At 47.8% G+C, this 21161-nt stretch overlaps 1 protein-coding gene across 2 annotated transcripts; it reads left to right on the top strand.

Moving 5' to 3' along the window:
* Positions 1–1898: 1898 nt before the first annotated feature.
* ARF3 (ADP ribosylation factor 3) lies at positions 1899–18696 on the top strand. Of its 2 annotated transcripts, XM_036891614.2 has the most exons (5): positions 1903–2124; positions 13737–13977; positions 14845–14955; positions 15180–15304; positions 15828–18696. In XM_036891614.2, the coding sequence occupies exons 2-5, from the start codon at positions 13830–13832 to the stop codon at positions 15987–15989; spliced, it is 546 nt and encodes a 181-aa protein (XP_036747509.1). In that variant the 5' UTR covers positions 1903–2124; positions 13737–13829; the 3' UTR covers positions 15990–18696. The 2 variants fall into 2 exon arrangements, with proteins under 2 accessions (XP_057342520.1, XP_036747509.1); XM_057486537.1 differs by lacking the exon at positions 15828–18696 and having other exon boundaries at positions 1899–2124; positions 15160–15294.
* Positions 18697–21161: the final 2465 nt, after the last annotated feature.

Below are 21161 nucleotides of genomic sequence, written 5' to 3'. Positions count from 1 at the left end.
CCTACCCCTGCTCCCGGCACACGCGCTGGGCTCAGACCCAGGGCTGGGGTCAGTGACGGGAGTGGGAGTGTGCAACCCACAGAGAGGGTGGCTACAATTTCAGCTTTTACTTAGTTTCAGTGGCAGCCAGAGGGAGAGAAAAAGCCCAAAGAACCGTAAGTCAGGCCTCTTTGCCTCCTTTGCCTCAGGAAGAGCTCTTCTCTCTTACCCTTTCAAGTGGCTGGGAAGCTGGGAGTGGCAGTAGTAGTAGCTGGCTAACTGTCAGCAGGGCGGCACCCCTCCTATCTGGGCTCCTGTTTGCTCCATGGGAAGCACCCAGTGAGGCTGCAACAGACCGTGGGCTGGGAGATTCCCCAGTCCCCTTTAGCACTTCTGGTTCAAATGCCGTGCTACTTGCTGTGAACCATATTAGGCTGTGAACCATATTAGGCTGTCACCATTTCCATCTTTCGGTCACATCTGAGAGACAATCTCCAGAGGATCTGAAGTCTTGGGCAGGGACATTGACACCTCCTGTCAGAGTCCCACAAGGCATGATGGTGTGGTTGGGGCCCTAGGGAAGTGGAGGTTGTGGGGCATAATTTTGGTGGTCATTTTTGTGGGGGCATAACCTGGCAGGGTGTACCTAGGAAATTTTAGGAAAAGAAATGGAAAGAGTGATCATGGGGAGGTATCACAGGGCCCACTCTAAGAGTCTGTAATAGCACTAAAGGAGTCTTTTGCCATTGAAAATATGGAGCTAAGTAGGGCAAAACCCTTTAGGGCAACAGCCCAGGACAGACACAATTCTCTTCATTATAAACATGCTCCTTGTTTTCCAACACATCCCTCACAATCCTAAATTAGGGTCTTTTTGGCTTCTCATTCTAGGGTCATGTTATTTTCCAGGTTAAAATAAGAAAAAAGACTGGGGTAAGAGGAAGAGACTGGTGAATGTATATATCAGAGATTGATGGGGACAAGGGTAAGACAGAGTGTGGCTCTCTACTAGCCTAGTTCTTCTAGGAAGGAGATAAGAAACAAGGCAAAAAAATCCAGAAAAGCAACAATTTTGGCTCAAGTCTTGGGGAAGAGCCATGTGTTCCCTTACATTGCTGTAAATGAGGAGACATGGTGTGTATGTAAAGAACCTTCTTCTGTTCCTAGAATTACTGGTGCCCTTCCATCACATCTGTCACTGTTCCAAGTATCTTCCTATGTCTAGACCAGGTGCAAAAATGAGTGCAAGGGAAGTGGGGGTGGGCAGGAAATGAGAAACATGAGTGCAAAGTCTCTCACTTTCTTTGGGATACAAAAATTCATAATCATCTAGGTACACTGCCTCATACCACACCCCTGAAAGTTAGACTTCAACCATGCCTTTCACATTCCAACTTCCTAACTGGTCCAGAGTCCAGCTGTTCCCCGCAGTCTCTTAAAGGTATCACTCTCCACTTCCCTATGGAAAAGGATCTTTACAGACCCCTGAGTAATTAGTCTTCGGTTAAGAGTCGTGAGCAGCAACACTGGTGTAGCGAGGGCTCTCCCGGCATGCAGCTAGCCCTAGGTAAGAAATAAGATGAGGTCTGGAGGAGTAAGTGGGTCACAGCAAGGGCTGTACTCAACTCAGCTCCTGGCTTTACCCAAGTAACCCCCGGGCCTCTCCGCGCAACCCGTCTCCAGTATGGCCAACACGCGTGACCTCAGTCCTTAAACTCCATATTCTGAGCTCAATCCCACTGCCTCATCCCTATAGCCCGCTGCCGCCTCCGCCACCTGCGGCCGCCAGCCCCCACAACTGCCCCCCGCCCGGGATTCAGCTCCGGCACCCGAATGCCTCTGCAGCAGTCGCTGCCATGGTGATGGATCTCGCGACAACTGCCGCTCGCAGCCGCGCAGCTCTCGCGCGATCGGGGAGGTGGGAAGTATCCCGGTCTGCGGGTGGGGGTTCGCAGCACAGCTCCTGTCGCGGTCGCGGCTTCCGCTGCTAGGTGGAGGGAAGAAAGGAGGGAGCCAGGGAGCGGGGCCGGGGGAGCAGCGGTGCAGAAATCGGCTGTGGGAGTCTGAGTGAGAAGAACGAGAGCCGAGCGGAACCTGCGGGGGCGGAGGCGGCGGTCGTAGCGGCGGAGCTGGGAGCAGGAACAGGTGAGGGGCTGGGGAGGGAAGGGGGGCCGATGTAGAGCAGAGGCTCGGGGTTGGGGTTGCAGATAGAGCCCCCACTTCCTACCCCACCCCGCCCCTGGCCGGCAGTGCCCGGCTTGAGGCGTTGTGGTCTTTCCCACGGAGAGCTCGGAGACGGGGCGCCGGGCCAACCTCAAGCCTGCCCTCTCATTTGAAGGACGCGGAGCTGGGGGGTGGGGTGGGGACCCACACGGATTTGTCCTCCGCCTCGCACAGGGGGCGACCTGGGCTGCAGTTAGGGTCCCCTCACCTGCACAAGGTGGTCTTTCGAGGGGTCGGGGTTGGGGAGGAAAGCAGTACTGGGTGAGGTGATGCGGGGGCGGTGGTGACTGTTTTGTATCCTCTTCCTATTAAAAGACTAGAGAATGCCGCTTTTTCTACTCCTTCACCCCTTTCTTCTTAGTGATAGGAGATTGGAGAGAAGCCTTGCTGCGGTGACCACCCCCTCCCCCCATCGTGGGGCAGGGGTACGTTGGCGGCTTAGGCATTAACGTGCTGGGCAGGCTATGGGGGCACTCCAGGGGCACTAGTTTGGTGGAGGTTGCGCCTTTGGTCTTGGGAATCGCTTGTAGGAAATAAGGCGGCAGGTGGGGAGCGGGAGGAGAGGAGTTAGAAGGGGGAGGATGATCCGATCTTGCTTGAAGAAGAGAGGTGGTGCCTTCCTCCTCCAGGAGAAGCGGGGGCGGCCTCACAGGAGGAGGGAGCATCTTGTCCCTGGTTCTGAGTTTGTGTCTTCCAATCCTCTTTCTTTCTTTAGGAAGTACCAGGATTCCCGGAACAGAAAATGGAGCCATTGCTTACGCCAGTGTTTGAGGGAAGGAGGGGGAGGCGGGAGTTCCCTGTTAAAATGGGCCACTTGATTAGCAAAGTGGTAGCTCCTCATTTTGGGGAGTTCCCCTCTTTCTGGGCTGTATTACTGCCGGTATCCCTCTGGCCAGGCCAGGAGGAATGTGGTATGTGGTTAGGAGTGAGAAGAAATAGTGAGGTCATCCGGGTGAGGGAAGTGTAACTTAAAACCTGCCTCTGCTGCTGTTGGATTGGGTCACCCCTGGTCTATGGCATGAATGTTTTATTGGTAGGAGATCTGCTGCAGGAGTCTAATTGCTTGGGTCAGTGCAACAGAACAGAATCTAGTCTCTGCATACTTCCTTCTCCCTTGTTAGGTGGTAACAGCCTTCCTGCCCTTTTGTCTGGAGCTTGTTTTGGGGCTGCCTCCACTTACTGTGGAGTGGGGCAGTGACTTGGCCATTGTACATTAGACCAAAGTGTGGATAACATGTCTGTAAAAGCTCATTTTAAGAAATAAACTGATTGAGTTCATCACAGAATAAATCATTGACATTGGATTCAGCTGGAAGAGCCCCATGTTTCACATATTCACATGCCTCTTGCCTCCAGCATAGAATTATTACCTTACATAGTCAAATTTTTGAGTGTATATCTTGATTTTCCAAAGAGACAAAGATTTTGAGTGCAGAATTGGAGTTTATCTTGTATCTCCCACAGTGCTTATGCACACAGTAGGCACTCATGATGAATACAGGATGCGAATGGATAGAACTCAGCAAGCTTTCTGACTAGTTTAAGAGAGATGATGTGGCTGTCAGGGAGAGTGCCTGGAGAGAGCTAGGTGAGGGAAGGCCTTTAGCCTTTGTAATGAAGAAGTCATGGTCACCTTCCTAAGAGGCACATAACAAGCATGGATAATGGGAGCTAAGACCAATATATATATGTATGTGTGTGTGTGTGTGTGTGTGTGTGTGTGTGTGTGTATATATATATATATATATATATATATATATATATATATATACACAGAACTAGAACACAGTCATTTATTTGAAATTCAGATCCCCTGTTTCCCCACTGTGGATAAAGGGGGGGATCTCTCCATTAGATGGAAGTCCTTCAAAGTGTTGTCTGAAAATTTGGATCCTGGGGATGGAGGAGGGAGCCAATGTATGTATGTGCTGCCTGGTACAGAATTGGTGCCAGTGAACTGTAGCTGCTATTATTGAGCTGATTGCAAGTATAAAGGAGGGCAGACAGCATGCTGGAAAGAGTGGAATTGAAGTCTTTAGTGCACAAAGGGTCATATTGTATGCTCATCTCTGCTAACTCTCTTTTCCACTGGAGTCCTAATAAGAAAATGGACTCAGAGGACAGTGGGCGGGATTTGTTGGTTTGAAGGAGAAACTTCTTTAAAACCAGGTTTGTTAAAACTGAGTAAATAACAGAGGGAAACTGTGGAATCTGCTTCCCCGTATGCCTTTAGAAACGGATGCCAAGAGGCCTGAGACAACGCATATCACTGTGTTTGGCTCTCCTCACCATTTTCGTTGCAGGTGACTTTAGAGGCAAAATGGTATAGTAATTAAGAGTATGGATGTTGGAATCAGACAAAATTGGGTTCAAATCCTGCCTCTGCTAATTACTAGTTGTATGGTTTTGGGGAAATTACCTGTCTTCTCTTAGCTCCGTTTTCCTATTTGTAAAGATTTTGATGATAGTACCTACTTCATGGTGTTGACATGAGAATTAAATGAAATAATGCATGTAAAGCACTTAGTATTATACAAAGCATATAGTAAGCACCCAGTAAATGTTAGCTGCTATTCTTCATCATCATCATCATCATCATCATCATCATAGTAATAATAATATGAACACTCAGGGATGTCTTACATGAGAGGCTTACAAAAGAAAATCTTGCTGCCTTTGTAGAGGGATGATCGTTACCATGACTTTCTGTGTTGGTCGTAGGCTTCTGAGCAGTGAAGTCTTTTTTTCAGCATGAGCCTCACAAAGGCAGCTCCTGCTGCCTGAGTGGGAGGTTAAGCTGGAGCAAGGCAGGGGCTCTGAACCATCAAGTTGGATGCACAGTGCAGCTGTGGGGCTCAAAAACAGTGTTCGTGTTAGAACAGTCAGCGTGACTCTGAGGCAATGGTTGACTCTTCTATAGAAGGACACTCTGATTGACCTAGGTCAAGGATTTAGATTCCTGGCTCCCATTTTAGGTCTTAATCAGAATTCCAGCATCCTCCATTTCCTGGGCCACTTTTCATTTAGTCATATCCCCTTTAAATGTCTGCCTCTGAGTATGTTTCGGAATGTACTCTATTAAGGTCCAGAGTTGTGATATCTGTAATTCTGTCCACCTTTTCCAACATCTGTGGCAAATACAGGTAGAGTGCTAATAAAGCTTTTGGGTAATGAAAAGACATGGGAAACATTTGGAAAGAGTTCCACAAATGTTTGAAGGCTTTGTGTTGTAGCCGTGGGAAAGAACTCACTGACTGAGTTAGGGACACCGTGAAGGTGTTAGAGCTTTGTCATGGACTTCTGCAAAGGTTCTTCTGTACTATATGAAAAAGGGCTTGAGATATCAGGGATCTGCCATTATCACCATATCCCGAAGAAAGATGAGATGGCTGGATGTGGCAGATCTCAGGGTACCTTTTAGTTCTCCCATCACTGGTGAGAGCTTGACATAACCCTTTCTTTCTGAACATATGCACAAGAATGTCAAGCATGAATGTTTAAACTTCATGATTTAGGATGCAGAACATTTGCTCTCTGTTGCGGTGGTTTTTGCCCTCCCTTCCTTTTTAATTAAGTAATCGAGGCTTATATAGAATTGTATTTGAATTCGAATACATAAAATGGATAAAAGTGGAACTGCTCTGGTGGTGGTGGACAGTGGGGGAGCATAATTAGAGCTCTCATCTGGTCTTCCTTTCCCCTAGGCAGCCCCTGAATCCCATACAGAGAACCCTAGAGCTCTGAAAACATGGTAACCACTTCTCTAGTTTGTCCGATGCAGGAAGAGCATCAGGGATCACCTATAGAATACTGTCTTCCTCCACCTCACAAATGTTTTGGTGCCATCAGTAGAACCATGTCCTCAAAAATAAGCATGTCAGTCACTAGCTACAGATTAGCCATGGTGCTGGATGCTGGGACATGAAACCTAAATATGGCACGGTCCCTGCTGGCAAGGGCTCATAGTCTAGTGAAGTATTTTCCACATTCCTCATGGCATGTGGAGTGAGACAGACTTAACTGTCTCACAGCAGTGAGACAGACTTAACTTCTTGCAACCTGAGCTGAGTGGCCTGTGGGCTCTAGCCATCCTAAGCTCTCCGCCTAGTTATCCAGTACTGATGGGATGTACTGGATGGGATGTGCAGCTGACCTGTAATGCATTAAAGGCACATTATTTAGGAAGTTTCAGCACTGGAAAGCAAAACAGACAAATGTGAATAAAACGTGCTGTGCTAAGTCCTAGAGAAGAAGTGTTTTTTTTTTTTAAATGATACTGTTATTTATTTTGGTTTTTAAAAATAACAAATAACACTGAGGGCCATGTGATCATTTGGCATTCGTGATCTGTATTCAGACGAGAGTTTCATTCAACGAGAAGAAGTATTTTTGAGTTGCTAAGGGATCTACAGACAGCTCTTACTCTTTAAGGTAAGCAGTTTTCTGTCTTCTGTATCCTTAGGCATCTCTACAATGGTGGCCTTGTCTAAATCATGGCTTCCTGTTTCGTCTGTTCACTTTCATCTTGATGTGCACAGTGAGACCAGATTGGGGACAAAAGGTTTATTAGGACCTTCAGCAGACTATTCATGGAATCTCAGTGATTTTGTAATTAGGAAAGTGTAGTGTTCTGGATATCTAAAGCTATAGATGTGGGCATTGGAGCAGCCATCGAGTATCAGGAGATGGGGCAGTTGTAAGGTGGTCAGATTCTAAGGATACCATAAGCTGGAAGTTTTGCTTGGAGAGGAGTGCCACAGAACGTTCCAAAGAAACAGATGAGTCTAGTTTTCATCTGTTCACTGTTTTCTCTGGCTCAGCCATGTATTCTGAAAACTCATACTCTGACTTGCTTGCTGAGGTTTGTCCATGGGAAAAGCCAGACCCTTTCCAGGATTTGGATCTCTATCAGACAGGGCAATTTAGGATCCTTCTCCCTTCATACTATGGCCTCCCTCAGGTTACCCTGGAGTACTGGAGTTGTCTTCTGGGACTAGAAAGGAAACGGGCATAATGATTCTGGCCTGAGCCTCAATGAGTCTGCCAAATGAGTCAAGTGGAGCCTAATTTTAGTTAGATATGTTTTTGTCTATAACAAGTTATCATTGATGACCTAGTAGCTAAGTTCAAGGCTTTGAACTTTCAGACTTTATCTTAATTTGACCTTACTGTAGCCTTTGATCCTCCTTCCTTTTTAAAAATGTTCTTTTCTCATTGGTATCTATGATGTCTTACTCTCTTGATTCCCTTTCAACTCTTCTGGTTGCTTCTTATTCTTTTTCCTGGCCTCCTTTTTTGCCCACTGCTTTAGTCGCTGATGGCTCCCAGGTTTCTGCCTTTGGCCTTTTCTCTTGTCCCACTGTATACACTTTCCCAAGATATATCAGTTAGGCTATATCAGTAGCAAAAATAGAAAACACACCTGTGGCTTAAACAATGACTTATTAAAGCATATAACAAGAGGTCTAGGTGCAACAAGCCAGACACAAAAGGGACTTATATTGTATGATTCTACTTACATGTGGTACTTAGAATAGCCTAATTCATAGAAACAAAGTAGAGTGGTGGTTTCCAGGGGATGAGGGGGTAGGGGAAACGGAGGTTAATGTTTAATAGGTACAGAGTTTCAGTTTGGGAAGATGAAAAAGTTCTGGAGATGGATGGTGGTGATGGTTGCACAATGTGAATGTACTTAATGTCCTTGAACTGCACACTTAAAAATGGTTAAAAATATAAAATGTGTATTTTACCATATGCACACACAAGTCTAGGACTAGAATACTTGTTTTTTTTAATCTACCAGTTTGGCAGTGTTATTGAAGGACCCAAAATTTCTCCATTTTCTGCTCTGACATCGTAGAGTTATGTCTGTCTGTAGCTTCATGATCTGGATTTCTCCAGTATCTCATTCTCCTACATCAACATTCAAAGACTGGACAAGAGAACATTGCTGTATGTCCTTTTTTAAGATTGTGGGAAACTTTCCCAGATGCTCCCAGCAAACATCCTCCACATCCTATTGGCTAGAGTTAATACAGGATCATTCATGACTCAGTCCCTGGCAAGGAAAATGGAGTGCACACATCCCTAAGGCTGATCAGTTTTCCTATCCTAGGGCTGGGGAAGGATATCTCCCCACCGCCGTAATGCCCCTGCCGACATCTGAGCAAATTAGGGGTTCTGTTAAGAACAAAGGGGAAGAAAGAAAGGGAAAGGCAGCCAGTAACTGCTGCCACCCTGGGTCATCCCTCTTATGGTTCAATTAACCATCAGTGCAGATAACTCCCAAATATTCAGCCTAAACCTTGCTCCTGAGCTTCAGACCTTAGCACCTTAAAATCAGTGTTTAAATGCATCTTCACTCTCAGATCTGTTCCTTTTGTATTTCCTGTCCAGCACCCAGGCCAGAAACCTGGGAATCATCTTTAACTCTTCTACCCTTTCTACATGTAATCAGTCATTAAATCCTGTAGATTCTACTATTTTGATGCTTCAGATCTGTCCTTCTCTCTATTGTCCCCTCTGGGTCAGAACTTTTGACTTCTCATCTCTGTTATTATACCTCCCAAATGGTCTCTCTGCCTCTAATCTTTCCCTTATTTAATTTATTCCCTGGACTGCTGTTGGAACAGTCTTTCTAAAGCACATATCTGACCACGTTTACTCAGTATGATCTTTAAAGCCCTTCATGATCTAGCCCCTCCTTATCTTTCCACCCTCATTACTTCCTTTTACTCACCATGCTGCATCCAGATAAACTACCAGGTCTTAGTTGCACCTGGCCTTGCCTAATAACAAGTGCTATCTCAAGTCTTTATGCCTTGCACGTGCTGTTCCCTATCCCCCATTCCCTCTTCTTTATTGTCTGATTACTTCCTATTCTTCCTTCAGGAGTCAGCTCTGGTGTGACTTGAGAATCATGTCTGAGAATCATCCTTTACCTCTCAGTCTTGATTAACTGCTCTAGCTTTCTGTCCCCATAATACTATGTGCTTATCCCATGTATTCTCACTCTGGTTTGTAGTCGTTTGTTTCCTAGTCTTTCTCTTCCATCCACTGAATGCCATGAAGGCAGAAAATTTTCTTCTCTATACTCCTAGTTGAGTATGCTCAATAAATGTTTAATGAATGGATGGAAGCTGATATCAGAAGCTTTTTCTTGGCTTTGGGAAATCTTTGAGTCCAGTAGAAGTCATTGAGATATTAATATAGGAGTTCTTGTGTGCTGATTACAGTACTTTTGAGACAAAACTTTAGAAAGTTTACAGAGGTCACAAGCCAGCTGTACTAAGGAAACTAAATAGAGGCAGACCCTGCTTTGTTTCCTTAAATTTTATAGGTCTACTTCAATGACTGTGCTATAAATAGCATCTCTATTAGTGATATCTCAATTTGAAAAGTATCTGGGAACAAAGCTGCTCTTAATGCAATTGCCTGGTAGCAGAGGGTTTGAGAGACTTTGGCCTTCCTTTCCCTGGATCCATGCAGCCTGAAGAGAAGGAGGTGGTGTGAGATCAGGAGCCCCCTCAGAGCTGTCTCAGGACACATGCCTGAGTTAATCACAGGAGTCAGGTGGGGAGAGTGTGTGTGGCAGAGAAGCTGTGACTCTCAGAAGCACCTGGAGAGTGAGGCAGGGATGTTGCTGGAACACACACAGGCCACATGGATGGGCAGTCACAGCAGCAGCTGTACTCCCCGGGGTGGGGGGGTTGGGCAATTGGAGGCAGTAAGTGGTCCTCAGTGAGGACATCCTGGGATGAGGCTTCCATCAGTGCTTCATTGAACTCCTGTGGTGTCCCACGCAGATTGTACTGGAACATATTTTTAAAGTCTTCTATTGCTGTTTTTACCACTGATAAAAAGTTTGAGACTGTGAAATAGAACTTGAGATACCCTCTTTGTTAACAGAGATACTACTGTATTCTATTTTTCATCTTGAGCCGTTCACCTTCAGTGTTAACTGCTGATTCCTGGTTTCTACCAGCCATGGAACCCTGGCATTTTGCCTTATCCACACAGGAGTGCCATCTGTGATAGAAGAGAGTAACTATAGCTATATAGTACCTGGTAAAACAATCCAGGGTTTGTTTGTTTTTTGCTATTCTGCTTCCCAGAGCTTTTCCTAGGAATGCATTATGGTAAAAAGTAAAAGAGCTAGATAGCAAAGGTTTTTGTTCATGACACAAAGCTGAAAATTGCCACCATCCTGGTGGTAGGAGCAGCATGCTATCTGCTAATAGGGACAGATAAAGCCAAGATTCGTAGGAAAGCTGACACCCTCTTTGGAATGCTCATCTGAGTCAAACTCCTGATTATATTAAAGAAGAGTCATAATGTCCTTTAATTTTAGGGCCCTAGGCTGCCCCAGGCAACCCACTGGAACTACTTGGATATTTCATGAGTTACCCATCAGCCCCATTGTGTACAAAATGGCAAAAGACAATTACATGAGTTTTAGTCTTCTAGTCCTTTCATGGTTCCCAAACCAGTCTTGGCGTCAGATATGTGTCCAAATTGACAGGATACCTCAGCAACCATCTATGCCTTACACAGAGACACCAAACACTGCTAGGACGGAAGAAATGAAATAAAGATTAGGGTTAAATCAGCCAATGTCTTGATTGAACTCCTACAGTTGGCTAAGTACTGGGAGTGAGGACAGATCCAAAATAAAAGTCATAGCCCTTGCCCATGGAGAATACATGGTTAAATTGGGGGGCTAATAAATGTATAGACCTTTAAAAACAGATAAAAGATCCAGAAGGTAGCAAGTGCCACATGAATGGTTCAGATAATTCAGGAGCCTTGATATAGCATGTCATCAAATAGAGAAGTAAGTATAATACTGGGATCAGCATTTGAATCAAGACTTTAGCATCATAGCTTAGCCAAGAAACTGAAGGATGGTGGATGCATGTGCTGGGGGAAGGGATATTTTGCAGCCACTGCTGTATTCATGGTTGGTAATCACTAATTGAAAATAGTTTTGGTCATGAAGGACAGCAAGATAAATGTGTGGTATAAGTTCAATTCAGAATCTGGGCCAAAGCCTGTTATCTAAACTTTAAAGCAAAGTATCATCTGGAGCTGAAGAAAAGGATACCTGAACAGGAGACAAGATAAAAACTAGGAAGACTTGGGGAAGGTTTCAGTTTTTGGAGGTGGTGGTGGCAGGACCAGAAGACTGACTACCACAGATTGCGAAGGTTGGAGGGATCTGATCTAACAAGCTGGGCAGGGGTACCCTCCTGCCTCAGGGATCCTCGGAGATTTGTGCCTGGGTGGGTTGGGCAGGATGGGCAGGGAGGATGGCTGGCGGGCCACCTGGCTGCAGCTGAGCCCTGAAGTTGAGCCAGGTCCTCTCCTTGGAGTAGCAGCCCTCCGGATCAGGGGCAGGGCTCCTCTGGGGATCCTTCCAGGAGTACCACGCCTGGCTCATTAGTGGATATCTGGGGAGGCCTTTGAAGATGAAACACTCCATAAGCACTCGTTTCTGTTTTTTTGGACAAACTAGTACTTTGGTCTCCAGGGGCTGTTGATCTGGCTCTTTTGTACTAGTCTGGAATTTGCTGCAAACTGAGGAGAATAGGAAAATAAACAAACAAACCTGAAATAGTTTTTGAAAAAGCAACTAAACTCCCACCAAACCCCCATGCTGTAGCTTGTAAATAGGATTCCTCCCCGTCCATCTTTCACATTCTTGGGTTTGGGTGCACTCTGTCTTGACCTGTTCCTTAGCCTGCTGGCTTTGGGGTGTGTGTGTGTGTGTCTTTCTAGTTCCCAGACTCTATAGAGAGTGCCAGCAGCTGGCATATGGTGATTGCTGAATAAGCTGCCCGCTGACGCATGTCTCCCGCGGGCACAGAGAACTGGCTGGCACGGGCGATTCTGAACCCCCATTTCTTTGTTGTTTCAAAAAAGGCATTTCTGTGGCTGTCCTGTGCCATAGAGAAGGGAGGGAAGAAGAGAGGGACTGAATGAATCTGTGATTCTGTCTGTTGGGGCAGTGATGGGGTGGGCAGAGAGGCATTTTGTCCCTTCACAGTGGCTCTTACTGTCCCCTTCATTCGTTCAGCAGGTATTTGTTACATGCCCACCATGTACAGGCATAAGCTGCCAATTTACGTGAGCTGCTAGTGAGGTCTGTAGAGACCCTGGGAGTTAAGTTGTTCAGCTACTGTGTGCCAGGCACTATTCAAGGAACTGGGAACACAACAGTGAACAGAATAGATATGGAGCTGACATTATGGTAGGAGGAGAAAAACAGTTCAGCAAGAAGCAGATATGTAATGTGTCAGATGGTAAATGCTGTGAAGAAAGTAGGTGGGGTTAAGGGGTAGAGAGTGTGTGTTACAGGTGGTTATGGAAGGCTGCTTTGCAAGGCAACATTCAAACAATACCTGAAGGAAGTGAGGGAGTACTCCATGAGGGTTATCTGGGAGAGGAGCATTCCCGGCAGAGTGAGTATCAAGTACAAAGCTCTGAGGCAGGAAAGTATAGGGGAAGTGACGTGGAGTAAGCACAAGAGAGAGTCCTGGGAGGCCTGATGAGAGAAGCAGGGGGAGTACAGATTGCGCAGGACCTTGTAGGCCATGGTACAGCTGGGGTTTTACTGAAAGGGAGATAGATACAGGCCAGGAGAGGAGCAGAGGAGTAACATGACCTGCTTTTGGTTCTCAGTCGGTCTGCCTATGTGGAGAATACACCGAGGTGGGTGGAGAAGAAGCAGGAAATGACATGACTGCCTTGTTGCAGTGACCATGGGGAGCAGCGGTCTGGTCCAGTCGGGTCCGAGGATGGGTGGATGGGTCATGGTGAGCCTAGATTTATCTGGCTGAGGAATGAGGTGTATGGCTTCTCAACCTTCTCACCTCCCAGCACTCACTGCACTATGGTGTGAATAGGGCACCATTTGTGCAGCTGCCAGCATTTAAGAGTGGAAAGACTCAGCCACTTTTAGTAGTGCTGCTTTCTTACTTCTTCCTCATTAGTTTTGGTATGTAGAGGGAAGGTAGAATTGCAGAAATACAGGAAGGGGAGAAACAGTTTCTTGATTAGAGCAGGGAGCATAAACCTTGGGAACCTGGCAAGCCTGAACCTTGTCGGGAGCCACAAAGAGCCACTCCTCATTCCACTCCCTCCTCTCCCACCCTTTCCAGAAGTCTTAGGATAAGTTGGTGGAGGGAGGGGCATTAATGATCTTGCAATGTCTTGGATGTAGTATAGAATGTCAGAACCAAAGGGACTTGAAAAACCATCTAGTCCAACCCCCCTATTTACAGGTGCAGATATGAAGAGGTGAAATAACTTGTCCAGAGTCACACGGGTAAATTACTGGCAGAGCAGGGGTCCTGAGTGTTCAGTGCTTTGTCTCTCCCAAAGGCTCAGGATGTGTCTGAGTGGGACTTGATCTTCATAGTCCTCTCAGGCTCTTGGTTTGTCATGAATGAACTTCTGCCTGACTTTGACAAATCCCATTTACATGAAATCCTGATAAGCAGGTGGTGATAATGAGTTTACATTTCTTTGTCTAGGATCAGGTCCTCCATACTAGGGACCAGGCCAAAACTGGACTGCCGCTGCCCCCATTTGGGCCCTACTGTCCTCAGAAAGCAGCTGCTGTGATCATGGGGAATATCTTTGGAAACCTTCTCAAGAGCCTGATTGGGAAGAAGGAGATGCGCATCTTGATGGTGGGTCTGGATGCCGCAGGAAAGACCACCATCCTGTATAAGCTGAAACTGGGGGAGATCGTCACCACCATCCCCACCATTGGTAAGGGCTCAGCTTGGATGTAGGCTTTCATGTCAGCAGCCAGCAGCTGAGCCAGGCCGGGGCCTATTCCTAGATCCCCAACCTGGCCACCAGGCAAGTCCACGTACGTAGTCTGTGGAGTTCAGAGAAGTATGGTTATTTAGCTTACCAGCAGGTGTTGGGGCTACCATTTGTCCCACCTACCCTGGTCCTCTCTGATTTGGAAACTTCCACGGCCTGGCACTCACTGGTTGCCCTTAGGCATGGAGCTGTTTTGTTTTCTGTGTTGTTTGGAAAGCAGGTGAAGGGCTTTGATGTTCCTGCCAGAGGCCTGGAATTGCTTCAGGGTAGATCCTCGGTGGCCCTAATCCTGGTTAGGACCTGCCTGTGGAAGAGAGAACATTTGCGTTGTAGTTGGGGCTCCAGATCAGCATCGTCAGCTGGTTTGCATGTGGGGCTGCAGGACTATAACTCACTTCTTTTTTTCACTGTGCCTTACAGGCCCCATTTCTTAGCTGTGGCTGACTCTGATGGCCAAGGCATGGGAGTGGGGCTGAGTCATTTCTTGCAGGAGGAAAAGTCAGACTGAGAGAATGAATGGGAAGAGTTAGCTTATGTTACCCAGGCAATTTTGAACCTCCTGACTGGCCCTCCTCATCATCTTCGCTTTTCTTAGGTTTTCTTTTTGGCCTTTAGGCTACTAGGTCAAGGAACAACAGGTCTGAGGACACCTTAGCTTTCTTTCCTGTATTAGGATCATGGCCATGGCTGGGAAATAGAAACAATAGAAATAGAACAATACCCACTGGAAATAGAAACAAACCCACTGGGTACTGTTTGCAGGCCTGGTATTTGAGGCCAAGTAACCATTGCTTGTTTTTTCCAAAGGGTTCAACGTGGAGACAGTAGAATACAAGAACATCAGTTTCACAGTTTGGGATGTGGGTGGCCAGGACAAGATTCGGCCTCTTTGGAGACACTACTTCCAGAACACCCAAGGTAAGGCATACAAATTGCCCAGGATCTGGCATGGGTTGGTTGGGTGTGAACAGAAAGTGTGGTTGTCCTTTTTGGTTATGGACAGCCCACCCTTGGCCTGCTACAGCTGGTAGGGGTGGGAGAAAAGGAAGAAAGAGAATGAATGTTTGGAGGGTGCTGTCTTTTGGTGGTGGAGGAGGGAGTTCATCTCTCGTCTCTGTGCAGTCCATGCTCTGCCTCCCTAGGGTTGATATTTGTGGTCGACAGCAACGATCGGGAGCGAGTGAATGAGGCCCGGGAGGAGCTGATGCGGATGCTGGCGGAGGATGAGTTGCGGGATGCAGTGCTCCTTGTCTTTGCCAACAAACAGGTGAGACTTCTCTGCACCTCTGGATTGGAGAGAGGGCAGCCTATCTGTGGCAATCACAGGGCCTTGGGGCTCATTGTATGGGGAGCCCTGCAACTATGCTTTCAATTTTGGAAGTATGAGAAATACAAGTAGATGGTTTCTTCATGCTCCTACCCAGCTTTCATTAGCAACATTTCCATCCTGGTAGCTACATTACCTCAAATCCCTCTTTTACCTTCCCTACTGTCTGTTTTAGTGGAACTGCCCTCACTCCTACGGTCAGACAGACCTGACTCTTTGTCCAGTCTGAATCACCTCTCCCCTGCCCTACCAACCCCATATTTGGTTTGGAACTCCCCAGTGGAATGACCCTTGGATCTGGGGTTCTCAGATGACTAGAACCACCACAGGTCCTCAGGATCTGTTTTGGGTTCCTGCAACGGAGGAGGAGAGGGTGCTGGTGCATACTCTTTGGTAGATGGGTTCTCTAGAAGCCTTTGTAAGATCCTGAGGCTCCTTTTTGTGTATCTTCCTCATACTCCAGGATTTGCCTAATGCTATGAACGCTGCCGAGATCACAGACAAGTTGGGCCTGCATTCTCTGCGTCACCGCAACTGGTACATTCAGGCCACCTGTGCCACCAGTGGGGATGGGCTGTACGAAGGCCTGGACTGGCTGGCCAATCAGCTCAAAAACAAGAAGTGAGCCAGGCAGCCCTATCTGACCACCCCACCCACCCCAACACACCTGTTGTCTGCCTGCCCCAGCCCTACCCTTTCCTTCCCATTGCCATTGAGGCCAAGGCCCTGGGTATCATGTCCGCATGCCCAACAAGAGCCTTGCCTCCCCTGCCTCCCCCACTCCCCATGCCCATGACCAGTCCTCAGTTGCTGTCTTGATGATGAATCATTCCAATTTACTGGATTTAAAACAAAAACAAGATTGTTATGGTTTCATGGGGTGCCCCTCCCCCCCATCCTCTGGGGTTTGGGAGGTGGGGTGGGGTATTTTCTCTCTGTTTGCTTGGTTTGGCTCTGGTTGCTGTGCTCTTGGCATCTGAGTCCTTTCCCTCTCCCCACAAGCCCCACTCGTACCGCTTGCCTTCCTTTCCTTTGCCACTCTCTCTCTGTTCTACCTGGAAATTGCACGGGCCTCTCTGTGTGTGCGTGCATGTGTGCGCGTGTATATACATGTATAGAGAGATGTATATGTGGGGGCCAGGGAGAAGGGGGAGTGCAGCTCAGGGCTTGGAGCCAGGACACTGCCCACTGTAGCCTATCATCTGCCCTTCCCATGTGGGTGAGATAAAGGGAAGAAGGTGGAGGGAAGGCTGTCGCAATTTTGCACTGGTTTCTCCTTTCTCTGCAGGTAGGTTTTCCTGGATGATAGGACAGATGATGGATTTTCCACTTCCATCTTCCTTGTACCCTTCTCTTTAGCCAGCATAGGACAGGGGGTGACATTTATCTGTAGATGACTGTTTGCAAGGAGATGTCATTCTGCCCTGCCTTGTTAGTGGGAAGAAGAGAGGAACCCCACTCAGTCTTATCAGCCCAGAGTGTTTAGCTGATCCTTCCTTCATCCTTAGATCTGTTCCTCAGGAGCTTGAAGAGATGGTAGCAAGATCATGGGGTGTGTTTTGGGACCCCTAGGGCACTGGGGGGAGGGCCTCAGGTTTTCCATCTTCATCCTCTTTTGTTTTTAGGAGTTGATGAAGCATGGCTCCTGTTCCTGCTTTCCTCCGCACCCTGCCCTTTATCTTCTGATGTTGGGGGCTGGGTGGTTCATCTGTCCTTTGTCAGAAGTTCCCTCACCCTAGTAGTCCTGCTGGCCTGAGCAGGGCTGGGTGGGTAGTTTAATGAGGAGCAGGGGAGTGGGGGGGACATAGCAGAATTCAATATCAATCCCCCTATTCTCCCGTTTTCTCTTTCTCTAGTCCAGGATGTGTTGAAAGATGAAAATTTCCTGTTCCGTTTCCAGACCTTCAGACTGTCCTGCTGTCCTTTCCCTCTCCATCCCAACAACTTGCCCTTGCCTTCTTCCCCGTTCCCTCAAATGGATCTGGGGTTGGAGTGGAGGAAACAACTGTGAAGCAGTCGTTGGTGCTGGTGGGATGTAGTTGTTCAGGAGCTGCTGCTACTGCGTCTCTCTCTACAGGGGGTGCTTGTCCCTGAGGTTCTGGCCTGGGTCCTGACTACTGCGGTTTTTGAGAAGCCGTGGCTTTTCTGTGGGCTCCTGTGTGTGCTGGCTGTGCCCTGAGCTCCAAGACGGCTGCCCGTAACCTTTCTGCTAAGGTCAGGGCCTAGGGTCCCCCACAGCATGGCTGAGGGACCTCTTCACGCAGGGGTCCAGGCTCCTGCCACCTTTGTCCACAGCAGTCAGATCAGTACCCCCCACCCCAGATGGAACTGTGAAAGGAAGGTTCCAGGGGTGTCTCCCTCAGTGCCAGTCTCTTAGTGATCTGTTACCCAAGATGCAGTGGGTGTGTGCAGGCCACAGTGCTTTCTAGGAGTGTGTGTGTGTGTGTGAGAGTGAATGTGAGTGTGTGTTTGTGGGTGTGGTGGCAGGGGCGGGGGGTGCTGGGGCTTCTATTTTGTTTTAACTTCTGTTCACTCCCCTGACCCCGCAGATACTTCCCTCCATACTTTCTTTTGCCCTTGTCTGTTTCCTCAGATTTTCTTTGCCCCTGCTCCTCTTGTGGCTTCCTCCCTGAATGCTTTCCTTTGCCTTCTCAACTCAGTCACAGCTGCTGCCTGTTTGTCTTCCCTTTTTCCTTGTTTCTTTCCTACTTTGGTTCCCCACTTTATGTCTTTGTGGTTGGTGAGGACTTCGCATCTTCTGCCTCACTTGCTCTCTGAATCTCCCTAGTTAGATGCCAGTCCCCAATAGGGCTTCCTCATTTTAGGCCCACCCCGTAACTTGTGGTTTGGGGTTCCAGGGACCAGTAGTGCCCAGGGTGTTAGGAAGCAGCCCTGGAGGTTGCCTTGGTGCAGCTTGAGGCTCTGTCCAGCGGGGGGCAGTAAGTGATTTTGGTAGTATCCCTGGCTGTTAGGGCCTTGGCAGGGGCGGGCCTTTCCACATTCCCATTCACCTAAAAGCTCTTTTGGGATTGGGTGTTTCGTTCCACTTCTGCCCACTCCATCCCTGACTCTCCTCTAGTGGATTTGATTTTGTGCTTTCCTTTGTTCCAGCCTTTTTTCTCCCTGGGGATCCCCCCCTTCCCCTCTACCTCCAAGTTTGTTAGCAGTGTTATAGTGGTAATTGCAGTTCTGAACCGGTTTTTCTCTTCTTTTTTCCTCCTCTGGAATGTAGACTGTGTATACGTTTAATAACTCACCTTCTCTTTCCTTGCTCAAAATGTGGGATACGCGATGACTGTGACCCTGGTTGGAAATTAAACTTGTTTTATGCAGCTTTGGAGCAAGCCTTCATCCTTGATGTGCAGCAGTCATGGGACAGCGGTTTAATGGTGAGGGTAGCCCTGTCTCTGGTCCCTTTCTCCAGAGGGCTCCTCCTCTCAGCAGCGGGATAAAGGTTTCCCTTGCCTGGGGGAGCATTCGGTTGCCAAGGAGCCGAGGCTAACCTCCATTTGGCTTCCTACTTCCCGTCACACCCCGAGGGGAGAGGAAAGGCACCAGAGTGTGAGGGCTTCATGGTTTTGCTCCTCTAGTTCTAAAGGGTTTAACCCTGAACTTAGCCATATTTATCACCTGTTGGCAGACAGTAGGGATGTCAGTGGCTAGAGGGTCCTGAGCTTGGAGTGCTCCACACTGCCTCCACTCTCAGATCTCCTCAGCCCTGCATCAGGTGCTTCCAGCTGGAACAGGGTCCCCTCCTCTATAGACTGGAGTCCCCTCAGCCATCTAGTTCTGGACTTTGGCAGTGAATAAGCATGAAACGTAAAGGTCTAGGTAGTGTAATGAACTTGATCCTCCTTATGGCTGAAGGCCCTGCATCACCTGTACTTCAGGCCCGTGCTTCCCTTTGTCAGAATGCCAAGCCTCATCCAGAGATGCCACAAATTTCTTGAGGGAAAAGACAAGCCTCTGCCCTTCCATCCCACTCCCACTGCTTTTCTCTTCCTCTCCTGCTACTACTATCTGGCTCCAGCTCAAGAAAGGGATGGTACTACCCATTCTTTGGTGGATAAGGTCTGGGTGAGCCAGGCAGACCTTCTGAACTCTTACCACTTTCTTAAGCTTTGAGGACAGAGGTCTTCCCATCCTGATGTGGGACGGGGACAGGGTTTAGGCACATAATGAGTCGTAGAGTCCCAAGTACTTGTGTGAAGTATATTGTTTGCATTCATTTACCTTACTGCTGCCAGTTTTCCTTTTCAGCTCCCCTCCTGTTACTAAAATAAGCCATCACCCTCAAGGACCAATGCTTCTGCCCTTATGGAACCCTTAAACTACTCCAACCAGACATCTGTTTATCAACCCCATAAGCTTTGAACCTATCCACTCACCCCTCAAAATCAGATAAGAACTTCCTCCTCCTATGTTCCTCGAGTTCTGCTTGGTGACTGAGGTTACTGATAAGTTAATGCCTTTCCCAGGTGCTTTATTTGTATACTAATAAATAGGTACCTTCTAGAGCTGCAGCATGTCATAAAATAATGATCATGGAGAGGATTTTAGCTGGATGGCAGGCCAGTGGGCGGGGAGGGAGCTTTTAACCCCTGAACAACTCAGTAGGATACCAGAAAGGAGGTGGAGGGAGCCCCCTTGTGGCAGTTACTTAAACCTTCTAGCTTCTTTTATGGGGACATGGGCTGATGGCGGGAGACTTAACCAGGAAGGTAAAGTTTATCATCCAGTTCTTAGGACAAACAGCAACCCCGTCTTCCCAGAGCATGAATTGCTTTTCAGTCATGGCTTGGCAGCGGACCTGAGCCTGGGGCCCACTTCACGATAACTTGGGCAAGGGAGATTCCAGAATGAGCCTGGAGAAAGCCAGTGGAAGCTATTGGATTGGTCCAGATGAGATAGAGGACCAAACTGTCTCCCCTTCACTCCAGAGTATGGGGACAGTAACAGGGAGAATGAGTGTGGGTATGTGTGAGTTTCTCAGACTACAGACTTGTAAGGTCTGAAGGCTCTGGGGATTCCCTGCATCACTTCCAGTTCACATGCCTTGATTGCTCTGAGCAGAAAATTGACAGGTATTATTCAGTACTTTTTATGTTTCCAGACCTGTGTTAAGAGTGGTGTCAAACACTGCACTGAGGGAGAGACCCAGGAGCCGATTTCCAGGATGCTCTGGAATCCTTCACTACCCCTGTGGAGTAGTGAGTGTTGGGGAGGGCCTGTGCAGGGGCATACCCCTTTGCTGCTGCTTGGTGCAGGAAGTGGGGTTTTGGGGCATGCAGTCATATTGATACTCAGAAGCTTTGAAGGGTGTGGAGATAGGAGGGCCTAAGTCCACAGTTCTGTTTTCTAACCCTGTAACTGGAGGGATATGAATATCATGCTGGTCACTGAGGAGTGATAGAATCTAGATGTCTTCCTTCTTCTGCAAATTTTTCATTCTTATCGGGTTCCCTGGCCCTGTTTGCCGGGTTGGGTAAGGATGGCTCCAAGTTCCTGAACAAAGGGAAGAGAGGGTTAGGTCTGAGCATTAAGTATTGCAATGAGAACAGTGCCATCGAAGGCAGTGGTTGGAGGCCTGGAAATGAGGAACTGGGGGCAGTTCTGTTCACCATCAAGGCTGAAAGGTGAGTGCTTATGTTTGTCAATGGCCATGAGCTACAGAAGAAAGTATCTGGACTATAGTGTAGAAGCCAATCTGGCTTCTGAGCTGATTGTGGTGGAACAGAAGACAACATGTGAGCCAGAAGTCTGGCTATGTGCCCAGAGCTGACCAGTTCTACCCATT

This window comes from Manis pentadactyla, chromosome 10, assembly GCF_030020395.1.
Source record: "Manis pentadactyla isolate mManPen7 chromosome 10, mManPen7.hap1, whole genome shotgun sequence".
Lineage (NCBI taxonomy): Eukaryota > Metazoa > Chordata > Mammalia > Pholidota > Manidae > Manis > Manis pentadactyla.
This window is presented reverse-complemented; position numbering and strand designations above follow the sequence as displayed.